This window comes from Electrona antarctica, assembly GCF_951216825.1.
Source record: "Electrona antarctica genome assembly, chromosome: 9".
NCBI classification, from domain to species: domain Eukaryota; kingdom Metazoa; phylum Chordata; class Actinopteri; order Myctophiformes; family Myctophidae; genus Electrona; species Electrona antarctica.
Genome location: NC_136790.1, coordinates 44,319,113 through 44,340,924, shown reverse-complemented (window position 1 = coordinate 44,340,924; position 21,812 = coordinate 44,319,113). Strand labels below are relative to the sequence as shown.

The 21,812-nt window shown below is 43.2% G+C and overlaps 1 protein-coding gene across 1 annotated transcript in view; it reads left to right on the top strand.

The window, feature by feature from the left end:
• Window positions 1–21,812, top strand: part of tox2 (TOX high mobility group box family member 2) — a gene marked incomplete at its 5' end in the record, with an annotated part of 168,293 nt that overhangs the window by 92,676 nt on the left and 53,805 nt on the right. Inside the window, 1 exon segment of the mRNA XM_079510748.1 lies at window positions 526–855. Coding sequence (XP_079366874.1) covers window positions 526–855 — 330 coding nt within the window.

The window sequence follows — 21,812 nt, the reverse complement described above, 5'->3', positions numbered from 1 at the left end:
AACACAATGCGAGTGTGTGTGTGTGTGTGTGTGTGTGTGTGTGTGTGTGTGTGTGTGTGTGTGTGTGTGTGTGTGTGTGTGTGTGTGTGTGGTGTGTGTGTGTGTGTGTGTGTGTGTGTGTGTGTGTGTGGTGTGTGTGTGTGTGTGTGTGTGTGTGTGTGTGTGTGTGTGTGTGTGTGTGTGTGTCTCAAAAAATGGCCATGACTTACAGCTTTAATTTGCACGGGTCATATACAGTACACGATATGCCTTTGACCCATCTCTTCCTTTGTGTTTCCTCCCTCCCCCCCCCCTCTCTCTCTCTCTCTCTCTCTCTCTCTCTCCCCCCCCCCCTCTCTCTCTCCCTCCCCCTCTCTCTCCCCCTCTCTCTCCCTCCCTCCCTCCCTCCCCCTCTATCTCTCTCCCTCCTTCCCTCCCTCTCTCCCTCCCTCTCTCCCTCCCCCTCTCTCTCTCTCTCTCCCTCCTTCCCTCCCTCACTCTCTCCCTCCATCCCTCCCCCTCTCTCTCTCTCCCTCCCTCCCACAGAGCTACACAGGTCAGGGTGGGGGAGGAGGAGGAGGAGGCGGAAACGGCAACGGGGCGGGGGGCGGTGGAGGCGGCGACGAGGACTACGAGATCCCGCCCATCACCCCGCCCAACCACCCGGGCGACGCCGGGGGGCTGCTGCACCTGATGGCGGAGCACGGGGACTCTGCGGCGGGCTACCTGTGCCACTCTCTGGCGCCGCACCACCACCACCACAACGGCCTCATCAACCCCTACTCGCACTACGGCGAGCTGCCCGCCGCGCTCATGATGTCCAACATGCTGGCGGCGCAGGACGCCGGACACCTCCTGTCCAGCCAGATGCCCTCGGTGAGTCACGACACGCCGCCAAACCACAACCACCACCACGGGAGGGTTTTTTTTCTCAAGCTTTTGGGGGTTCATGTTTTTTTTTTCTAATGTTTTTTTGTGGCTTTCACCTTTATTTCATTTTTTTTAATGGAGGGATAGACAGTAGGCTGACAGGAAATGGGGAGAGAGATGGGGGGGTGACATGCAGTAAAGGCCGTCGGGATCGGGAGTCGAACCCGCGGCACACTGCCAGACTGGAGTATCAGCCAAGGTGCCTGGACCGCTGAGCCACGGCCCACGCAGGCCTTAAGGTTCATGTTTTGATGGTGTGTGTGTCCTGCTTTTGGAGCAGTGTTGTTTTTGGCAGCAAATGTTGATTTTAGTTTTAGTCGTAGTCTCTTGAATAGTTTTCATTTAGTTTTAGTCACATTTTAGTCACCTGGAATGTTTTAGTGTTGGTCTAGTTTTAGTCGACTAAATATCATAAGATTTTAGTAGACTAAATCTACAGTTGATTTAGTCGACTAAAATGTATTTTGGCGGGCCTTGATGCCGTCGTAATGACTGTTTTTACACTTGCTGAAGATAGCAGATCTATACGCTCTACAAGTTGTGAGCTTGTAGATCTGCTATTTTCAACATGCTTATAATATATAATATATATTTTTTTGTACACACTAATGTACACTTAAGCAATAAGCCACGAGAGGTCTCAGGTTACCGGGTATTTTACAATGGCTGGGGGCGTAGGCAGACCCGACGCGGAGCGGAGGGTCTTCTACCCCCCAGCCATTGTAAAATACCCGGTAAGCTGGGGCCTCGAGTGGCTTATTGCTTTTCTAAAACGGTTACAAACATATAGCAATATTAACCTAAATACAACTATTAAATTCACAAAAGTAGCTACGCTTTGCACCACCAGAGCGAGCCACATCACTTCCTTGTTTTGCTCGGCAAGTAGCCTATGTGACGGGAGAATAGCGCTTGATGTCTTTACGGGGCTGTCTGGAGCCACACATTCACAGTCATATGAGCCGGGCGGCGCTTAGATGCCCGCACGGCATGGGTTTGTAAGGTAATCAAGCGCTCCCCTTCCCCAGTACAGCTACAGAGATGCGGAATCAGGTGCGAATGATATAGTGATTGAAGGTGTGGGTTATCGGTGAAATTTACACCGGTCACGTGACGGTAACCAGCCAATCAGAATCAAGTATTGGGACTAACCGTTTTAGAATTTACATTTGTACACACTCTCAGAGTTTAGGTCCCTGCACACTGCTGCGTTTTCCGAATTTTTAGCAGCGTTTTTCCACCAGTTTTCCAAAAACACATCCAGTCTGCAAGGACCTTTACAGACCCATAAAGGTCCTTATTTGGACACCTGGCGGTTCCTGCAAATGGACGTTGAGAAACAGAGGAATAGACGGTCAGTGAGAAACAGAGGAATAGAGAAACAGAGGAATAGACGGTCAGGAATAGACGGTCAGTGAGGAACAGAGGAATAGACAGTCAGTGAGAAACAGAGGAATAGAGAAACAGAGGAATAGACGGTCAGGAATAGACGGTCAGTGAGGAACAGAGGAATAGACGGTCAGTGTGGAACAGAGGAATAGAGAAACAGAGGAATAGACGGTCAGGAATAGACGGTCAGTGAGGAATAGAGGAATAGACGGTCAGTGAGGAACAGAGGAATAGACGGTCAGTGAGGAACAGAGGAATAGACGGTCAGTGAGAAACAGAGGAATAGACGGTCAGTGAGGAACAGAGGAATAGACGGTCAGTGAGGAACAGAGGAATAGACGGTCAGTGAGGAACAGAGGAATAGACGGTCAGTGAGGAACAGAGGAATAGACGGTCAGTGAGGAACAGAGGAATAGACGGTCAGTGTGGAACAGAGGAATAGACGGTCAGTGAGGAACAGAGGAATAGACGGTCAGTGAGGAACAGAGGAATAGACGGTCAGTGAGAAACAGAGGAATAGACGGTCAGTGCGGAATAGACGAACAGAGGAATAGACGGTCAGTGAGTAACAGAGGAATAGACGGTCAGTGAGAAACAGAGGAATAGACGGTCAGTGAGGAACAGAGGAATAGACGGTCAGTGAGGAACAGAGGAATAGACGGTCAGTGTGGAACAGAGGAATAGACGGTCAGTGTGGAACAGAGGAATAGACGGTCAGTGAGGAACAGAGGAATAGACGGTCAGTGAGGAACAGAGGAATAGACGGTCAGTGAGGAACAGAGGAATAGACGGTCAGTGAGGAACAGAGGAATAGACGGTCAGTGAGGAACAGAGGAATAGACGGTCAGTGAGGAACAGAGGAATAGACGGTCAGTGAGGAACAGAGGAATAGACGGTCAGTGAGAAACAGAGGAATAGACGGTCAGTGAGAAACAGAGGAATAGACGGTCAGGAATAGACGGTCAGTGAGAAACAGAGGAATAGACGGTCAGTGAGGAACAGAGGAATAGACGGTCAGTGTGGAACAGAGGAATAGAGAAACTGAGGAATAGAGGAATAGACGGTCAGTGAGGAATAGAGGAATAGACGGTCAGTGAGAAACAGAGGAATAGACGGTCAGTGAGAAACAGAGGAATAGACGGTCAGTGAGAAACAGAGGAATAGACGGTCAGTGAGAAACAGAGGAATAGACGGTCAGTGCGGAATAGACGAACAGAGGAATAGACGGTCAGTGAGTAACAGAGGAATAGACGGTCAGTGAGAAACAGAGGAATAGACGGTCAGTGAGAAACAGAGGAATAGACGGTCAGTGAGGAACAGAGGAATAGACGGTCAGTGAGGAACAGAGGAATAGACGGTCAGTGAGGAACAGACGAATAGACGGTCAGTGAGGAACAGAGGAATAGACGGTCAGTGAGGAACAGAGGAATAGACGGTCAGTGAGGAACAGACGAATAGACGGTCAGTGAGGAACAGACGAATAGACGGTCAGTGAGGAACAGACGAATAGACGGTCAGTGAGGAACAGAGGAATAGACGGTCAGTGAGAAACAGAGGAATAGACGGTCAGTGAGAAACAGAGGAATAGACGGTCAGTGAGAAACAGAGGAATAGACGGTCAGTGAGAAACAGAGGAATAGACGGTCAGGAATAGACGGTCAGTGAGGAACAGAGGAATAGACGGTCAGTGAGGAACAGAGGAATAGACGAACAGACGAATAGACGGTCAGTGAGGAACAGACAAATAGACGGTCAGTGAGGAACAGAGGAATAGACGGTCAGTGAGAAACAGAGGAATAGACGGTCAGTGAGGAACAGAGGAATAGACGGTCAGTGAGAAACAGAGGAATAGACGGTCAGTGAGAAACAGAGGAATAGACGGTCAGTGAGAAACAGAGGAATAGACGGTCAGTGAGGAACAGAGGAATAGACGGTCAGTGAGAAACAGAGGAATAGACGAACAGACGAATCGACGGTCAGTGAGGAACAGAGGAATAGACGGTCAGTGAGGAACAGAGGAATAGACGGTCAGTGAGAAACAGAGGAATAGACGAACAGACGAATCGACGGTCAGTGAGGAACAGAGGAATAGACGGTCAGTGAGGAACAGAGGAATAGACGGTCAGTGAGAAACAGAGGAATAGACGAACAGACGAATCGACGGTCAGTGAGGAACAGAGGAATAGACGGTCAGTGAGGAACAGAGGAATAGACGGTCAGTGAGGAACAGAGGAATAGACGGTCAGTGAGGAACAGAGGAATAGACGGTCAGTGAGGAACAGAGGAATAGACGGTCAGTGAGGAACAGAGGAATAGACGGTCAGTGAGGAACAGAGGAATAGACGGTCAGTGAGGAACAGAGGAATAGACGGTCAGTGAGGAACAGAGGAATAGACGGTCAGTGAGGAACAGAGGAATAGACGGTCAGTGAGGAACAGAGGAATAGACGGTCAGTGAGGAACAGAGGAATAGACGGTCAGTGAGGAACAGAGGAATAGACGGTCAGTGAGGAACAGAGGAATAGACGGTCAGTGAGGAACAGAGGAATAGACGGTCAGTGAGGAACAGAGGAATAGACGGTCAGTGTGGAACAGAGGAATAGACGGTCAGAGAGGAATAGACGGCCAGTGTGGCCTGCCAAAGCGTCGTGTCTCCCATGGGGGACGTTTGGGAGAGAAAAGTGAGAAACATTTGTTTTATGGGCTGGTGTCCATGATTATGTTCTTGGCATTTTACAACGTGTTGTACCAAAATATACGATTTCAGTTGTTTCCCCAATTATGGCAAATAATTGGACAGCGATTAGATGCTATAAACATGATGGGGGGGGGGGGGGGGGGGGGGGTATGGGGGATGTGATTTGACCATTAGATTAGATTAGATGCTATAAACATGATGGGGGGGGTATGGGGGATGTGATTTGACCATTAAGGCATTAACCATTTAGATCTTTGGCGCTGTATATTAACAGCCTGTATTGGCATTTTCTTGACCGCTGAAGCATATACTTTGTAGTACCACAAATTCCAAAAAATAGCACATCTACAAGCTCGGAACGCATGCAGAAGGACGTTTTGTGAACTTGTAGTGACATACATTTATAATTGAAATTATTAAATTGTGATACTATTAACATTATATATCAAACATATCAGTTTACATTTCACCAAAGGAATACGTATACATGTATTTTAATTGAACAAATTAAACGATTAACCCATTCTGGACGGGAAAACCATTGGTGTTTTAAGCATTTTGTTATATTTTAGCTATTGAAAAATAGCAGATCTACGAGCTTGTAGATCTGCTATTTTTGAAAAATCGTGAAAATGTGGTGCAAATCTTTGATATTCTTTCAGAGCAAACGTTTTTAACTCAAATCTTTGCTTCTGGGGGGTCCCTGGAACAACATATTTTCAGATGGGGGTCGGCGGCCAAAAATACATATAATTTGTGTGGTCCTTGACATGAAATATTGAGCACCACTGTTAAACTGTATAACTGTTAAAAACATGTGTATTTCAGAAAACTGTCAGGATTTAGAAGACATTTTTTAAATTTCGACGTCAGGCCTAAATTGGTTAAAAAAAAATAATGATCAGATATGTTAATATCAAAAGCACAAGTGTGGGTTTACATCCCGCAGCATTAGACTGTATAGGAGCCAAATGATTTCCACGTAGTATTATTGTTGTGTTGACAATTGGAATTGGCTTGACGTAACTAAATCCCCTTGCAGAGTGCAAAGTGGTGCCGCAGTACCACAACCATATACTGTACGTATATACAGTACTGTACACAACGTACAGTCGTACATGATTGCACCATTGCATCATTTGTTTTACTTAGTGACACAATTTCAGTGAAATGTTGACTGCGGGGGCCCAAAGACCGATGGGAAATCAGACACTTTAAAGCTTTTGGAATGAATGTTCAAGGCCTTTTCAGATAATATGTGCAATATCTGAACATTGTTGCTGCCCGGAGGAAACCCACCTAACTCCATTTTTGAGGTTTTTGGTTTGTTTTTGCATAAATCAGTGCTATTGAACACTCTTTACATCTGTGTGTTGTTTCGAAAATATTGAACCAATGAAAGGTAGTAAAAAGCGCTTCGGAGAAAACCTCTTAACTCCATAAGACCCTCACACTGTCAGCTAAAGCAGCTAACTCCACCACCTCTCCCCCTCTCATGCAAGTAAATGACAATATATAAAGTCACAACACCAACCTTGATGAGGCAGTATTTCTCTTCATTTCCTGAAATATTTACATTTTGGAGTTAGGTGGTTTCTTCCCGACAGCAGAGATATGAAAGGGACACAGACTCTTGCAGCTCGGGAATAACAGACCACAGTGTATAAGACCACAAGGCAACAACAGACACAAACACAGACTCTTTTCAGCTATAGAATAACAGACCAAGGTGTATAAGACCATAAGGCAACAACAGACACAAACACAGACTCTTTTCAGCTATAGAATAACAGACCAAGGTGTATAAGACCATAAGGCAACAACAGACACAAACACAGACTCTTTTCAGCTATAGAATAACAGACCACAGTGTATAAGACCATAAGGCAACAACAGACACAAACACAGACTCTTTTCAGCTATAGAATAACAGACCAAGGTGTATAAGACCATAAGGCAACAACAGACACAAACACAGACTCTTTTCAGCTATAGAATAACAGACCAAGGTGTATAAGACCATAAGGCAACAACAGACACAAACACAGACTCTTTTCAGCTATAGAATAACAGACCAAGGTGTATAAGACCATAAGGCAACAACAGACACAAACACAGACTCTTTTCAGCTATAGAATAACAGACCACAGTGTATAAGACCACAAGGCAACAACAGACACAAACACAGACTCTTTTCAGCTATATAATAACAGACCACAGTGTATAAGACCATAAGGCAACAACAGACACAAACACAGACTCTTTTCAGCTATATAATAACAGACCACAGTGTATAAGACCATAAGGCAACAACAGACACAAACACAGACTCTTTTCAGCTATATAATAACAGACCACAGTGTATAAGACCATAAGGCAACAACAGACACAAACACAGACTCTTTTCAGCTATAGAATAACAGACCAAGGTGTATAAGACCAGAAGGCAACAACAGACACAGACTCTTTTCAGCTATAGAATAACAGACCACAGTGTATAAGACCATGTGACCGGGTCTGGCAAATAGGCCCTCATCTCGACCAGAGTAATTTTTCAGTTTTTTACAGATTATTAAAGTACAGAATGTAAGCTTTCATATGATGTATCATTCAATGAAATTGGATAAATAAATAAATAAATAAATATAAATATTTGAAGAAGATATGACCATTTTAAAATGATTGTGCCGTTTTACCCAAAGCTGAGAAAAACCCCTTTGAATGTTCACAACATTCACAACATTCACAAAACAAGCCTACTTTGACTTATAAATGTATACATTTAATTTGCCCAAATCAATAATCTGTTGGAATGAAAACCTTCTTCAACATTCAAACTGTGTTAATATGAAAAAAACGAAAATCACAACAAAAAAAAAATCTAGTTTATTTTAGATTTTCTGCCTTTTCATTATAGGCGAGATGAGGACCATTTATAAGGCAACAACACAATGAAGAAAATGGTATGGTGGAGGAATTGAACGGTCGCTCTGCGCGTGCCGTGTCAGCCCTGATACGCTGAGCAAAGGATTGTGGGTATAAATCCATCACCGCCGTAGACAGCTTGCATCGGTCAATCCATCAAGGCTGCAACATGAATGGGACTGATTGCTGTCTCAGCTCCACACAAAACCAACCATTAGCGCCACACCATCCAACCGCTTTAAGCCATTTAGACCTGAGGCCCATTCTAAAAAAAATAAAGTCTTCTGAATCCTAACAGTTTTCTGAAAAACCTATGTTTCTATGTGTCAGTGGTGCTCAGCCATTTTCATGTCAAGGACCCCCAGAATTGTCTGTATTTGGCTGCGGACCCCCCCCTCCCCCCCATCTGAAAATATGTAGTTCCAGCCAGGGACCCCCCCCCAGAAGCAAAGATTTGAGTTAAAAACGTTCGCTCCGAAAGAATATTATATTCAAAGATTTGTGCCACATGTTCACGATTTTTCAAAAAATAGCAGATCTACAAGCTCGTAGCGCGGCACCCGGTGCCGCACTATGAGCTTGTAGATCTGCTATTTTTCAACAGCTAAAGTATAACATAATGCTTAAAACGCCAAAGGGGGTTTCCGTCCTGACTGAGTTAATGAGTAGATGGCAGGTAATGTACATTTTCATGTACGTTTCCAAAATGTGTGGTGCCAGAAAGGTTTTCTACGACAGCCTGTGAGCGAGGTAATTACTTTGCGGTTGCTGACGACGAGACGTGCCCTATAGCGGTGTTTAAGACATTTTGTATTACAATTCCCAATATGCAACATTGACAGCAGGGGGTGATTACTATGAAGATAATGATAAGAGATGCAGTCCCGAGATATCCAGCTGTATACTCGCTGAACATACGTACTGTAGGAATTAGGAAACGCTACTGTACTGTGGGCCAGTGTTGTTTGTGGCAGCAAATTTCTATTTTAGTTTTAGCCTATAGTCTCTTGAAACGTTTTCATTAAGTTTTAGGTCACATTTTAGTCACCTGGAATGTTTCAGTGTTTAGTCTAGTTTTACTCGACGAAATATCATAAGATTTTTGTCGACTAAATCTACAGTTGATTTAGTCGACTAAAATGTGTTTTGGCGGGCTTTGATGCTGTCGTAATGGCTGATTTTACACTTGCTGAAAATTGCCGATCTACAAGCTCACAACGTGTCGCGTTGAGAGCTTGTAGATCTGCTATTTTCCAAGTGTAAAATGACTTGTACTGGATCTCTTGTCCACCAGTCCCTTCCTAACATTTTAGTCTAGTTTTTATTTGTTGACAAAATCGACAGTATATTTAGTCATAGTTTTAGTCACCATAGCTTAGTTTTCATTTAGTTTCCATTTAGTTTTCATCTGTGAAAAAAAGGTAGTCGACGAACATTTCGCTCATCCCCTGGTTCCAAGGGGTTCACGGAAGTCATTTCTCTATGGAGAATAACATGGGGTCATCTTAAAATCGTTTCATATAAGCATTGTGGGCAAAAAGTAAACAAGCGTTATTGTCAGGGAGGTGTCTCTGTATCATTTGCGACAGTCAGTCACTCATAAATGATCAGTGTTGGGCAGTAACTAGTTACTTTTCCCAGTAACAGAATAAAGTAAGTTATTACTCTGCCAACACAGTAATATTATTACGATTTACTACGATTGCTGCTTGATTGGTGACTCTTCTTCTTAATATTGTGTGGGGCGACTGTGGCTCAAGAGGTAGAGCAGGTCGTCCAATGATCCATGGGATCCATGGGTCGGCGGTTCGAATCCCGGCTCCTCCTGGCTACATGTCGAAGTGTCCTTGGGCAAGACACTGAACCCCAAATTGCTCCCGATGTGCTGGTTGGTACCTTGCATGGCTTCCGCTGCAATCGGTGTATGAATGTGTGTGTGAATGGGTGAATGTAATGCACAATCTATGTAAAGTGCCTTGGATAAAGGCGCTATATAAATGCACCATTTTAATATTATTCAAAAACAATTGTATTCAGTTCTAAAAGAAGCTGACTTAACAGATTGTGTTGTTGTACATTCCTTTTTTTGCGATGAGGCGATCTAAAATCCCCCTATGGGGATTACAATGCAAATAAAAAGTACATGAACCTGTGGATTTGCGCCCTCTACCGATATTGACGTCAGACTTCGGTGCTCTATGGTGCATACCGGTGCGACTTATAAAAGTGTAACTCTGTATCAATTGCGCTTTATTGAAAGGCAGGGTTCTCCTTTTTATAGCAACCTGGCCGGGATTCACCAGGATGAAGGAAGAACAAAAATAAAGCATGTTCCATTGTAAATGGTGCATGCATGCGCATTTATATAGCGCCTTTATCCAAGGCACTTTACATAGATCACACACATTCATGCACCGATGAAAACCATGCAATGCACCAACCTGCACATCGGGAGATTTAGGGGTTCAGAGTCTTGCTCAAGGACACTTCAACACTAACTCTGGGGGAGCCCACAGGGTTCGAACTGGCAACCTTGCGGTTTCCATCCGGCCACACTATACGTACAGTATTTTGACAGGATATTCTGCCTGCAGCCCAAAGCCTGCATCTCGCTAGACGGAATGAATTGTATTGCATACACATACACACATGCCTATTCTGTACTGTACAGAGAATGTGTGGTCTATAATAGGCTAGCTACATATATGGACGTACAATTGTGAGGTATTTGCACTTTACTGGAGTATTCCCAATTCCCGATACTTTAACTACTCCACTACATCTCCGATCCAAATACTAGTTACTTTGATTAGTATTACAAAACATGCATTAACCACTTCAGCCCTTTATACAGGTCAACCATTTAAGCCGACCTATGTGAGCTTGTAGATCGGCTACTTTCAAAATATTTGTTAAACATTTGAAAACTCGAAATGAGACATTCTGCAGAATGAGTACTTTTAACTTTTGATATTTTAAGTACATTTTGATGCCAATACTTTTGTGCTGTTACTCATGACGTGAATGTTGAATTCCGGACTTTTACCTGTATAGTTCTACACTGCAGCGCTTATACTTTGTACTTAAGTCAAACAATTGAGTGCTTTTTTTCTTCTTCAGCAGTGCAGAACAGAATATTCCTCTTGGTGAGAGAGAGAGAGAGAGAGAGAGAGAGAGAGAGAGAGAGAGAGAGAGAGAGAGAGAGAGAGCAGCACAATGAGAGCTGATGGATGGTTCAGATAGGGGCACAGTGCAATATGGACATGATTTCATGGCATGATAAATGGCAGCAGGGGAGCCTGTGGCTAAGTGTAATATGAAATCCTTTATCCATGTATCTCTCCTTCATAACGCCGTGCTATATCAGACTAGCAGCTGAGTCTCTCAGTCCTCCGTTCCTCGTTCCTTTGGCTTCTGTTTTCTGGCTGCTCCGACGACAATGTTGACGCCGTCCACCAACCTCCGTTAGTCCGACCTACGGTTAAGACTGAGGTTAGGGTTAGTGACCTATGTGGAAGGTTAAGACTGAGGTTAGGGTTAGTGACCTACGTGGAAGGTTAAGACTGAGGTTAGGGTTAGTGACCTACGTGGAAGGTTAAGACTGAGGTTAGGGTTAGTGACCTACGTGGCCGGTTAAGACTGCGTTTAGGGTTAGTGACCTACGTGGCCGGTTAAGACTGATGTTAGTGTTAGCGACCTACGTGGCCGATTATGACTGAGGTTAGGGGTTAGTGACCTCCGTGGCCGGTTAAGACTGAGGTTAGGGTTAGTGACCTACGTGGCCGGTTAAGACTGAGGTTAGGGTTATAGCGACCTACGTGGCCGGTTAAGACTGAGGTTAGGGGTACCGACCTTACGTGGCCGGTTAAGACTGAGGTTAGGGTTATAGCGACCTATGTGGCCGGTTAAGACTGAGGTTAGGGTTTGGGATAGTGTTAGTTCGGAATTATGGCAGGTCGGAATATTGACATGGCACCTATTATAGTGATAAAAATGGATTTATTGGACAGAGGACCTGATGAGTTTTGCCATGGCACCTGGCCTTTACATTGAGCCTGCAGGTTAATGAGTATAGAATAGTATAGTATACGCCAGAAAAAAGCAGATCTACAAGCTCACAATGCGTTCCGACGCAACACGCTGTGGGGCTTGTAGATCTGCCGGTTTGGTGGCACGTACAGGACACCCTCACGTGACAAGAGTATATTAAATGATGAATTATTCAGCGCGGGAGGTATAGGCCAATCTTCTGCAGTGTGCAGCATATATGCGGGGCCACGCAGGCCTATACCTATCATAAGTGTAAATTAACCCATTTTGACCGGAGATCAGATTCTAAAAATGTCTTCTACATCCTGACAGTTTTCTGAAAAACCTATGTTATGTGTTATCAGTGGTGCTCAACAATTTCAGGTCAAGGAGCCCCAGAATTATCTGTATTTGGCCACAGACCCCCATCTGAAAATATGTAGTTCCAGGGACTTCCCAGAAGCAAAGATTTGAGTTAAAAACTTTCAAAGAAAGAATATATATTCAAAGATTTGTGCCACATTTTCACGATTTTTCAAAAATAGCAGATCTACAAGTTCATAGCGCGGCACTCGGTGCCGCGCTATGAGCTTGTAGATCTGCTATTTTTCAACAGCTAAAGTTTAAAATAATGGTTCAAGTGGATCATGGTTAAAAGCTTAATGTGACACAGACGCGTCCTCAGGTCTAAATGGGTTAAAACTCCAGCGTGAACGCGCTGCCATTGAACCTCTCCAATTACGGTTATTATGTGGCGTGTGCGATTCAACACCACTTCTTTAAGGGTCTCTGATTAAAAAAAGGAAATTAAGTCCCCGCACCTTATCCTCTGATTAGCTTAACCCGTTTAGACCTGGAAACGCATCTGTGTCACCTTCGCTTTTAACCATTATTTTAAACTGTATGGGGGGGGGGGGGGGGGGGGGATCTGGAACAACACATTTTCAGATGGGGGTCGGAGGCCGAATACATATAATTTTGGGGGTCCTTGACGTGAAAAGGTTTGAGCACCACTGATTATGAAAACAAGGTTTTCTATAGGATTTAAGAAGACATTTATTGTGGAATCGGCTCCTCAGGTCTTTATGAATTAATCCTGGAGGTTAATTGACTTTATCAGTTACAGTAGAAAGGGGGGGGGGGGTGATGTTCAAGACAGCAATGAAAGAAAAAAACCCTTCCTCAAGTAAAAAAAAAAAAGGAAAACGAAAAGAAAGAGGGAAAAAATGAAATTGGAAAATAACTTCTATTTATTTTAAAGATATTTCTTAATATACTACTACAGTTTCATATCACATTGCCAGAGAAATAAGGTACTTTCCTCCCCAGGAGATGAGAAAAGAATTGAATTTTTCCTTATCGGTCATCTATATTTTTTCTCCACGGAATGCTATTACTTGGCTGCCTGCCGTTGCCAGGCAACAGGAAATATTAATAGGACCTTTTATTAGCCGGGCTCCACCAGCGGAGCACTAAAATGAGGAAGTGGAAAACATGAATGCGTTACATAAATCTTTGAACCTTTCAGGGTTTATTTATTTTTATTTTTTTCCTGCACAAGTCTCTGTTTGTCCAGTGATTTATGGAGGCGATGGTTCATTTAGGGGCGAGGCGGGTGTGAAAAGCCCAAAATCGACCACCTTGTTATCGGGGCGGGGAAAACCTCACAACTCCATATGTGAACTTTGACTACATCATCGTGCTATACGGCATCTCACACGAAAAGTATAGCAATAATATATCTGATCTACAAGCTCACAAAGGGTCACGTCGCGCCGCGTTGACAGCGCGTAGATCGGCTATTTTTGGAATAATTTGGAAAAGCTTTGAAAGTGAAAGTGGTTAAGTCAGTCTGTACATATTATACCAATGCATGACAAGTGCTAACAAGACCTCAGAATTAAATAATAATTAGAACCATTGCAAACACAGATTTGTTATTATTTTATTTTTTCTGAAAAGTAAGGCTTTTGGGACATCCGCCCGAAAGTGACAAAACGGAACATTAGCCAAAGGGACTATTTTGACCAAAAAAACAAAAACAGGTGAGAGAAGAAGAGAGCTTTCTTTCTTTTTTATCTTCTTTTTTTCTTTCTCCTCCTTGATATTTTCGAGAGGGCTATCAAACCAGAAAGTGCTTTTTTTGTTGGCGCCGACAGCATTGATCATTCCGAAGCAGCATCATCTGTGTGTGACTGTGTGTGTGTGTGTGTGTGTGTGTGTGTGTGTGTGTGTGTGTGTGTGTGTGTGTGTGTGTGTGTGTGTGTGTGTGTGTGTGTGTGTGTGTGTGTGTGTGTGTGTGTGTGTGTGTGTGTGTGTGTGTGTGTGTGTGTGCCCGCCGCCGCAGCCGAATCATCATTGGGAATAACTAATAGAAGTTGCATTCTATCACCGTTGGCTTGTTGAACTGTGGTGGAAAAAAGGTATAGGGACAGAAATTCCATCACCGCCCGCCTCCCCTCCTCCCCTCCCCTCCCCTCACCTCCCCTCCCCTCCCATCACCGCCCCCCTCCCCTCCCCTCCCCTCACCACCACCACCCCCACCCCCCACCAGACACCCTAATCCTTTTAACCAATGACTGAAGACGAAGGTCTTCCAGAGGAGAAATACATGTTATTTTTTCATATCGTGGAGACGTTGTATGTGAACGGCAACGCCGTATACACGGAACACTTCTAACAGCACAGGACGGAGAGCCTGAATTACGCAGTGGTGGAATGTAACTAAGCACATTTACCTAAGTACTGTACTTGAGTAAAATTTGAGGTATTTTTTTTTTTTACTTTACTTGAGTATTTCCAATTTTCAGTACTTTTATACTCTGCTTAACAATTAATTGAGAACCTTAGTTACTACTAGTTACTTTGAAGATTGTGGTTATTATTCAAAAACATACATTAACCACTTCAGCCCTATATATACATTTCGGTCATTTGAAAATAGAATACAAGCTCACAATGTGAGCTTGTAGCTTGTTGCTTGAGCTTGTAGCTTGTAGCTTGTTGCTTGAGCGTGTAGCTTGTAGCTTGTAGCTTTCAAAAGATTTGTATACATTTGAAAACGTGTGATTTGGGACATTCTGAATATTTTCATACCAAAATACTCTTGTACTTTTACACAAGTATACATTTTTAATTCTGGACTTTTACTTTACATTGCAGTATTGATATGATACTTTTACTTAAATAAGAAATTCCAGTGGTAATTCCACCACTGGAATTACGTAATGCTTTGCTTGCGCGCCAGTGTTGTGTGACAAGATCAGCTGATCTGTAAGTCCTCACAGTGCATTGTGGGCTTGTAGATCTGCTATTTGAGGGCTATTCATTAACCATTTAAACCAGTGGTTCCCAAAGTGGGGTCCGGGGACCCCCAGGGGTCCTTGAGGGAGTTCCAGGGGGTCCCCAGCTAAATGGTAGTTTGGAACCAACTGGACGCTTATGGGTCTGTAATTCAGATGGACCATATAACGGGTTCATTTGGTTCGATTTGTACACTCTCAGAGTTAAATTAACATTGATTTTACAATATAAATTGGGGATAGAAAGGCCATTAAATGGGGGGTCCGTAGCCTCTAATGCATGTCAAACTGGGGGGTCCTTGAAATCAAACGGGTTGAAATCAAACGAGCTAGAGCACTAAAAAATCTTCTCTTATTGGGGCCCCTGAAATATCCCTTCAAAAGGGCTAATTAGTGTCAATTTGGGAGTCCTTGACATGAAAAAGTTTGGGAACTATACTGATTTAAACCCTCTATAGTCTGCAGTGTGTGCACATATAGTAAACCGGGCCAGAGTTGGCTTATCACTTAATTGGACCAGGATTTTCCACCTGCACCAAAAATAGCCGCTCTACAAGCTCACAAAGCATCACATTGCACCCCATCGTGTGAGCTTGTAGATCTGCTATTTATTTTTTTGGAGCACATGATGTAGTCCAGCTTATAGTGTTGAGTTTGGCAGCAAATGTTGATTTTAGTTTTAGTCCTATAGTCTTTGGGAATGAAACTTTCACATTTTAGTCATCTGAAATGTTTTAATGTTAGTCTAGTTTCAGTCGACTAAATATCATAGGATTTTAGTTCACTAAATCTACAGTTGATTTAGTCGACTAAATTGTATTTTGGCGGGCCTTGATGGTGTCATAATGTGAGCTTGTAGATTGGCTATTTTCAGCACGCAACCAAACATAAAATTACTTGTCTTTTGGTATACTGTATCTCTTGTCCACTAGTCCCTCCCTAACATTTTAGTCTATTTTTTATTTGTTGACGAAATTGTCAATACATTTATTCTTATAGTTTTAGTCATCGTAGCAGCCTTAATGTTTATTTAGTTTTCCTCTGTGAAAGAATGTAGTCAACCATCTTTTCTTTTTTGTGTTTTTGTTTTAGTCGACGAAATCAACACTTTTAGTCGACTAAAACGAAAACACAGTCCAGTGGACTCCATGCTTGCCAAGATATATCCTCCGTTTACAGAGAGCACATTAACATGCACGTTGTCGTCTCTCCATCATTAATTCATCTCGGCTTGTCCATGACAAGTTCGGTTGACATTGCAGCTCATATTTCACGCACGCACGCACGCACGCACGCACGCACGCACGCACGCACGCACGCACGCACGCAGAGTGAGAGAGGGAGGGAGGGAGAGAGGGAGAGAGAGAGAAACACCTGCCATGAGCTACAACAGGGGAACCTTAACATGACAGTTGGGTCAGGCTTAATACCTGCTAATTAAGCTCATAACAAACTGTCTGAGGTGAATTAAACGAGGCTCAGGGAAAAAAAAGGACCTCACATTCAAATGCCATGACAAAAGAACCAGAGGGGGGGAGGGGGCGGGGGGGCAGGGGAGCAACGTGAACGCTGCTGACAGGTCCTTATGCTGCCATAACCCCAGGCTTGTGTCATCTCACCCCCCCTCCCCCCATCATACTCTGTACTTTGGCATTGCGCACGTCGCGTATTAGCCACGAGCTAACCCAAGTGTCTGACAGTCACTTCATGACTGTCAGACAGTGAGTTTTTTTTTTAATGAAAAATGTTAATATCAGCGGTTCTCAAACTATTTCATGTCAAGGAGCCCAGAATGTTATGTAATGCAATTCTGAAAATATGTTATATATTATATGTTATATATTTTTTACTAGTCACATTTTAGTCACCTGGAATGTTTTAGCGTTAGTCGACTAAATATCATAGATTTTAGTCGACTAAATCTACAGTTGATGTAGTCGAATAAAATGTATTTTGGCGGGCCTTGATGCCGTCGTAATGGCTGATTTTATACTTACTGAAAATAGCCGATCTACAAGAACTTGTAGATCGGCTATTTTTAGTGTGTGGAGCCTACACACACACACACACACATACACACACACACACACACACACACACACACACACACACACACACACACACACACACACACACACACACACACACACACACACACACACACACACACACACACACACACACACACACACACGGCCCACATGGCTGATCATCCATTCATCAGCCCCATTACGTATTGAGAGCATCAACGCCATGGACCACTTTGATGGCGGGGCTAATATGACATCCATTATTGAGGGACGTGGATGAGATGCTTAATCAAAGAGTAATTATTGCAGTTTGCGGTTACACGATGTCATGTGATATTATTGAGAAGCACTCGGAGCATTCAGTCATTCGAGTTTTATTTATTCTTGAAATTACACTGAGTAATTAAACTCATTTTCAGTGTCGTCGAGAAAAATATAATATCATATAAAAAACATCACAATACATCAGAAGATCAGGAAAAGCAAAACAAAAGGTATACATGTGAATTACATATACAGTCCGGTTCCGGTACCTATGGATGTCACTGGCTCGTAGGTACCTTTGGGGGCCAACAGAGGTACCTCTGGGGACCCATCGAGACCATTTTGAGATTGAGGAAGAAAGATATGGGACCCCACTGTAGGTTACAAATAGAAGATAAGACACATTTCAAAACGATCTAAAACCAGTTACATATTGTGGGGATCTGCATGCTCACCAAGGTTTTAAAACCAGTTACATATTGTGGGGATCTGTATGCTCACCAAGGTTTTAAAACCAGTCACATATTGTGGGGATCTGTATGCTCACCAAGGTTTTAAAACCAGTCACATGTTGTGGGGATCTGTATGCTCACCAAGGTTTTAAAACCAGTCACATATTGTGGGGATCTGTATGCTCACCAAGGTTTTAAAACCAGTTACATATTGTGGGGATCTGTATGCTCACCAAGGTTTTAAAACCAGTTACATATTGTGGGGATCTGTATGCTCACCAAGGTTTTAAAACCAGTTACATATTGTGGGGATCTGTATGCTCACCAAGGTTTTAAAACCAGTTACATATTGTGGGGATCTGTATGCTCACCAAGGTTTTAAAACCAGTTACATGTTGTGGGGATCTGTATGCTCACCAAGGTTTTAAGACGACGAATGCTTAAATTGTAAATGCAATTATGTTGCGGCCTTTACAACTTCTATATAACGTTACAGGGCAAACAGATCTAGTTATTAGATCGCATGCAGGTGGGAGGTATCCTAAAAACAATCACACCCATGTGAAGTGAGGGGCGCTCTAATCATCGTATACATCATCATCAAGAATGGTGGTCCCGGACCCTTATTGGCCGAGGGTTCCTACCGACATATACATGTGCCGATTTGCTCAGACACATATGACGTAAATTCTCTATTCATTGTCAATGGCATTTTGAGGGTCGCCAGCCCCTCCTATACACAGGTTTAATGTTTGTCTTTAGTTCAATGTTTGTTTTGTGTAAACGCCATTGACAATGAAGGGACATTTTACGTCATAATGTGCCTCATTACGTCATAGTGTCTTATTATTGTTAATGGCGTTTAATGTTTGTTGTCGGCACCGTTTGTTTTACATCACCATTACATCACCTATAATCAACATGAGTTAAGACTTTAATATATTAGCGCCCCTCACTTCACACGGGTGTGATTTTTAATGTTCGTTCAGACAACACAAACATTAGAGTTCTCCGTTCATATTCAATGGCATTTTTAATTTTTGTGTTGTCTCAACATTAACCCATTTTGGGCGGGAACCCCTTTTGGTGTTTTAAGCATTATTTTACACTTTAGCTATTGAAAAATAGCAGATCTACAAGCTCATAGCACAGCACCGAGTGCCGCGCTATGAACTTGTAATAGGTCTGCTATTTTTGAAAAATCGTGAAAATCTTTGAATATATATTCTTTCAAAGTTTCAGTTTTTAACTCAAATATTTGCTTCTGGAGGGTCCCTGGAACAACATATTTTCAGATGGGGGGTTGGCGGCATATTACATATAAGTTTTGGGGTCCTTGACATGAAATATTGAGAACCACTGATATAGAAACATGAGGTTTTTCTGATTTTGTTTTAAAGATGTATTTAAGGAGGCCCTCGAAAAAAAAGGAAAAATAAGCCAATCTCACCAGAAATGATACAGATTTGGAGTTCGGAAGGGCAAATCCGCGAGTGAACGAAGACACAATGGACAACGGCTGGGGTCTGCTGGCGAGCACAGAAACTCTCCGCTATAGAGCCCATGGACAACAACAACAGAGATGTGTATCTTTCAGGGCCTTATTGATAAAGATCAGTGCAACCTGAGCACGGCTATTAAGTGTCTAATGTGTTTTGGAACTTGTAGAAGATGCTATGACAGTGGGGGGCATTAACCCGTTAAGGACGGGGAACGCATCTGTGTCACCTTGTTATGGCTTTTAAACATTATTTTAATATTTTAGCTGTTGGGGGAAAAAAATTGCAGATCTACAAGCTCATAGCGCGGCACCGAGTGCCACGCTATGAGCTTGTAGATCTGCTGATTTTATTCTAAACCGTGGGGGAAAAAATGTGGCACACATTTTTGAATATGTGTTATTTCACAGCGAACACTTTTAACACAAATATGTGCTTCTGGGGGGAGGGGGGGTTCCTGGAACAAAATATTTTTAGATGGGGGGGTCTGCGGCCAAATACATATCATTTTGGGGGTCCTTGACATTAAATAGTTTGAGAACCACTGACATAGAAACATAGGTTTTTCTGAAAACTGTCATGATTTAGAAGTAATTTGTAGAATCTGGTACTCATGTCTTAATGGGTTAACAGCGAGAGAGAGAGAGAGAGAGAGAGAGAGAGACGCACGCACACACACACACACACACACACACACACACACACACACACACACACACACGTGTGAGGGCGTGCACACACACACACACACACACACACACACACACACACACACACACACACACACACACACACACACACACACACACACACACACACACACACACACACAGAGAGAGAGAGACATAGAGGGAGAGGAGAAGATCTGCCAAGTGCATCAGAGCATCAGAGAAAAGGGCTCTCTGAAAGATATCAGGTTAGGACAGGAGGGGCTTCGGACCGCGGCACAATGAAGCATCAGCAAAATGACCCTTATGAATTGAAAATGGCCTCCACGAAATTAGGAGAGCACAGTTAATTATGATGTGCTCAGTAGTAGTCTGGGGGCTTTGAGAGTTTCACAGAGGGGGGTGCGGGAACCCTGAAAATTATCTAGCCGAACAGATTAAAAGATAAAAATGTATGTTACTCTATGTAGCAGGTTTTTGGAGAGGTCGGTATTTTTAATCAAAGTGCTGTAATTTGACTGAACCTGACGTAATGTTAGCGACGATGAGAAACAGAATTTTACATTTTTACAACAGGTTTTCACGGGAATAGAAGGAAGGAGGCTCTTCAGCCACGGCATGTAATGTTGTTCTAATATCTCCTAATTCTCCTATATAATATCATTCTACATATAGGCGCTAGCTGAATCATATTAGTTAAAACATAAACAGCTGTTGCACTTTTCACGAGCTCAACATATAATTGACTGTTGACTGAATATAATCGAACGCCACATTTCTGTAACTTGCTCTTGGAGTGTATGGTATTGTACAGTAAACATGTTTAGTTTTAGAGTAGCCTATTCCAACATTCATGAATCGACCAGTAGTTTTAATTTTCTGCAGTGACATTATCTCTAAAATATCCAATATAGAAACCATAAAGATACAGAAAAGAGGGAGAGAGAGAGAATAAAATAGTCATTTGGAATACCAGATAATACGGATTTTACACTTTCTCATACAATGGTGTCGCACTCCCGGAAATAGCCAAACTAAAAGCTCACAATGCGCCGCATTGGGGGCATGTTGCGAGCTTGTAGATCAGCTGTTTTGGGTGCGCGTGCCTCGTAGAGTAAGGCATAACCCCTTCTCTTCTTGTGCTCTCCTTCTCCTCTCCAGGGACGTGCAGAGAGTGTTAGAGAGGCAGGGGCTGAGATCCCGTAAGAGGGCACTTTTGGACAAAAATAGCGAAAATAGCAGATCTACAAGCTCACAACTGCGCGACGCGTTGAGAGCTTGTAGATCAACTATTTTCGGGATGCAACCCACCACTCTTTAGCTAGTGGAGATAAAGCAATAAGCCACAAGAGGTCTCAGGTTACCGTGGACTCGCTGCGCTCGTGTCTCACCACGCCTCTCACCCATTATAAAATCCACGGTAAGCTGGGGCCTCGCGTGGCTTATTGGTTTTATAAAACGGTTACAAACATATAGCAATGAATATTAACCTCAAAACTATTACATTCACAAAAGTATAGCTACACTTTGCGCCCACCAGAGCGAGCCACACTTCCTTGTTTTTAGTCAGCCAGTGTGACGGGGGAATAGGAGGCGCTTGATGTCTTTACGAGGCCGCCCGGAGCTACACATTCACAGTCATATGAGT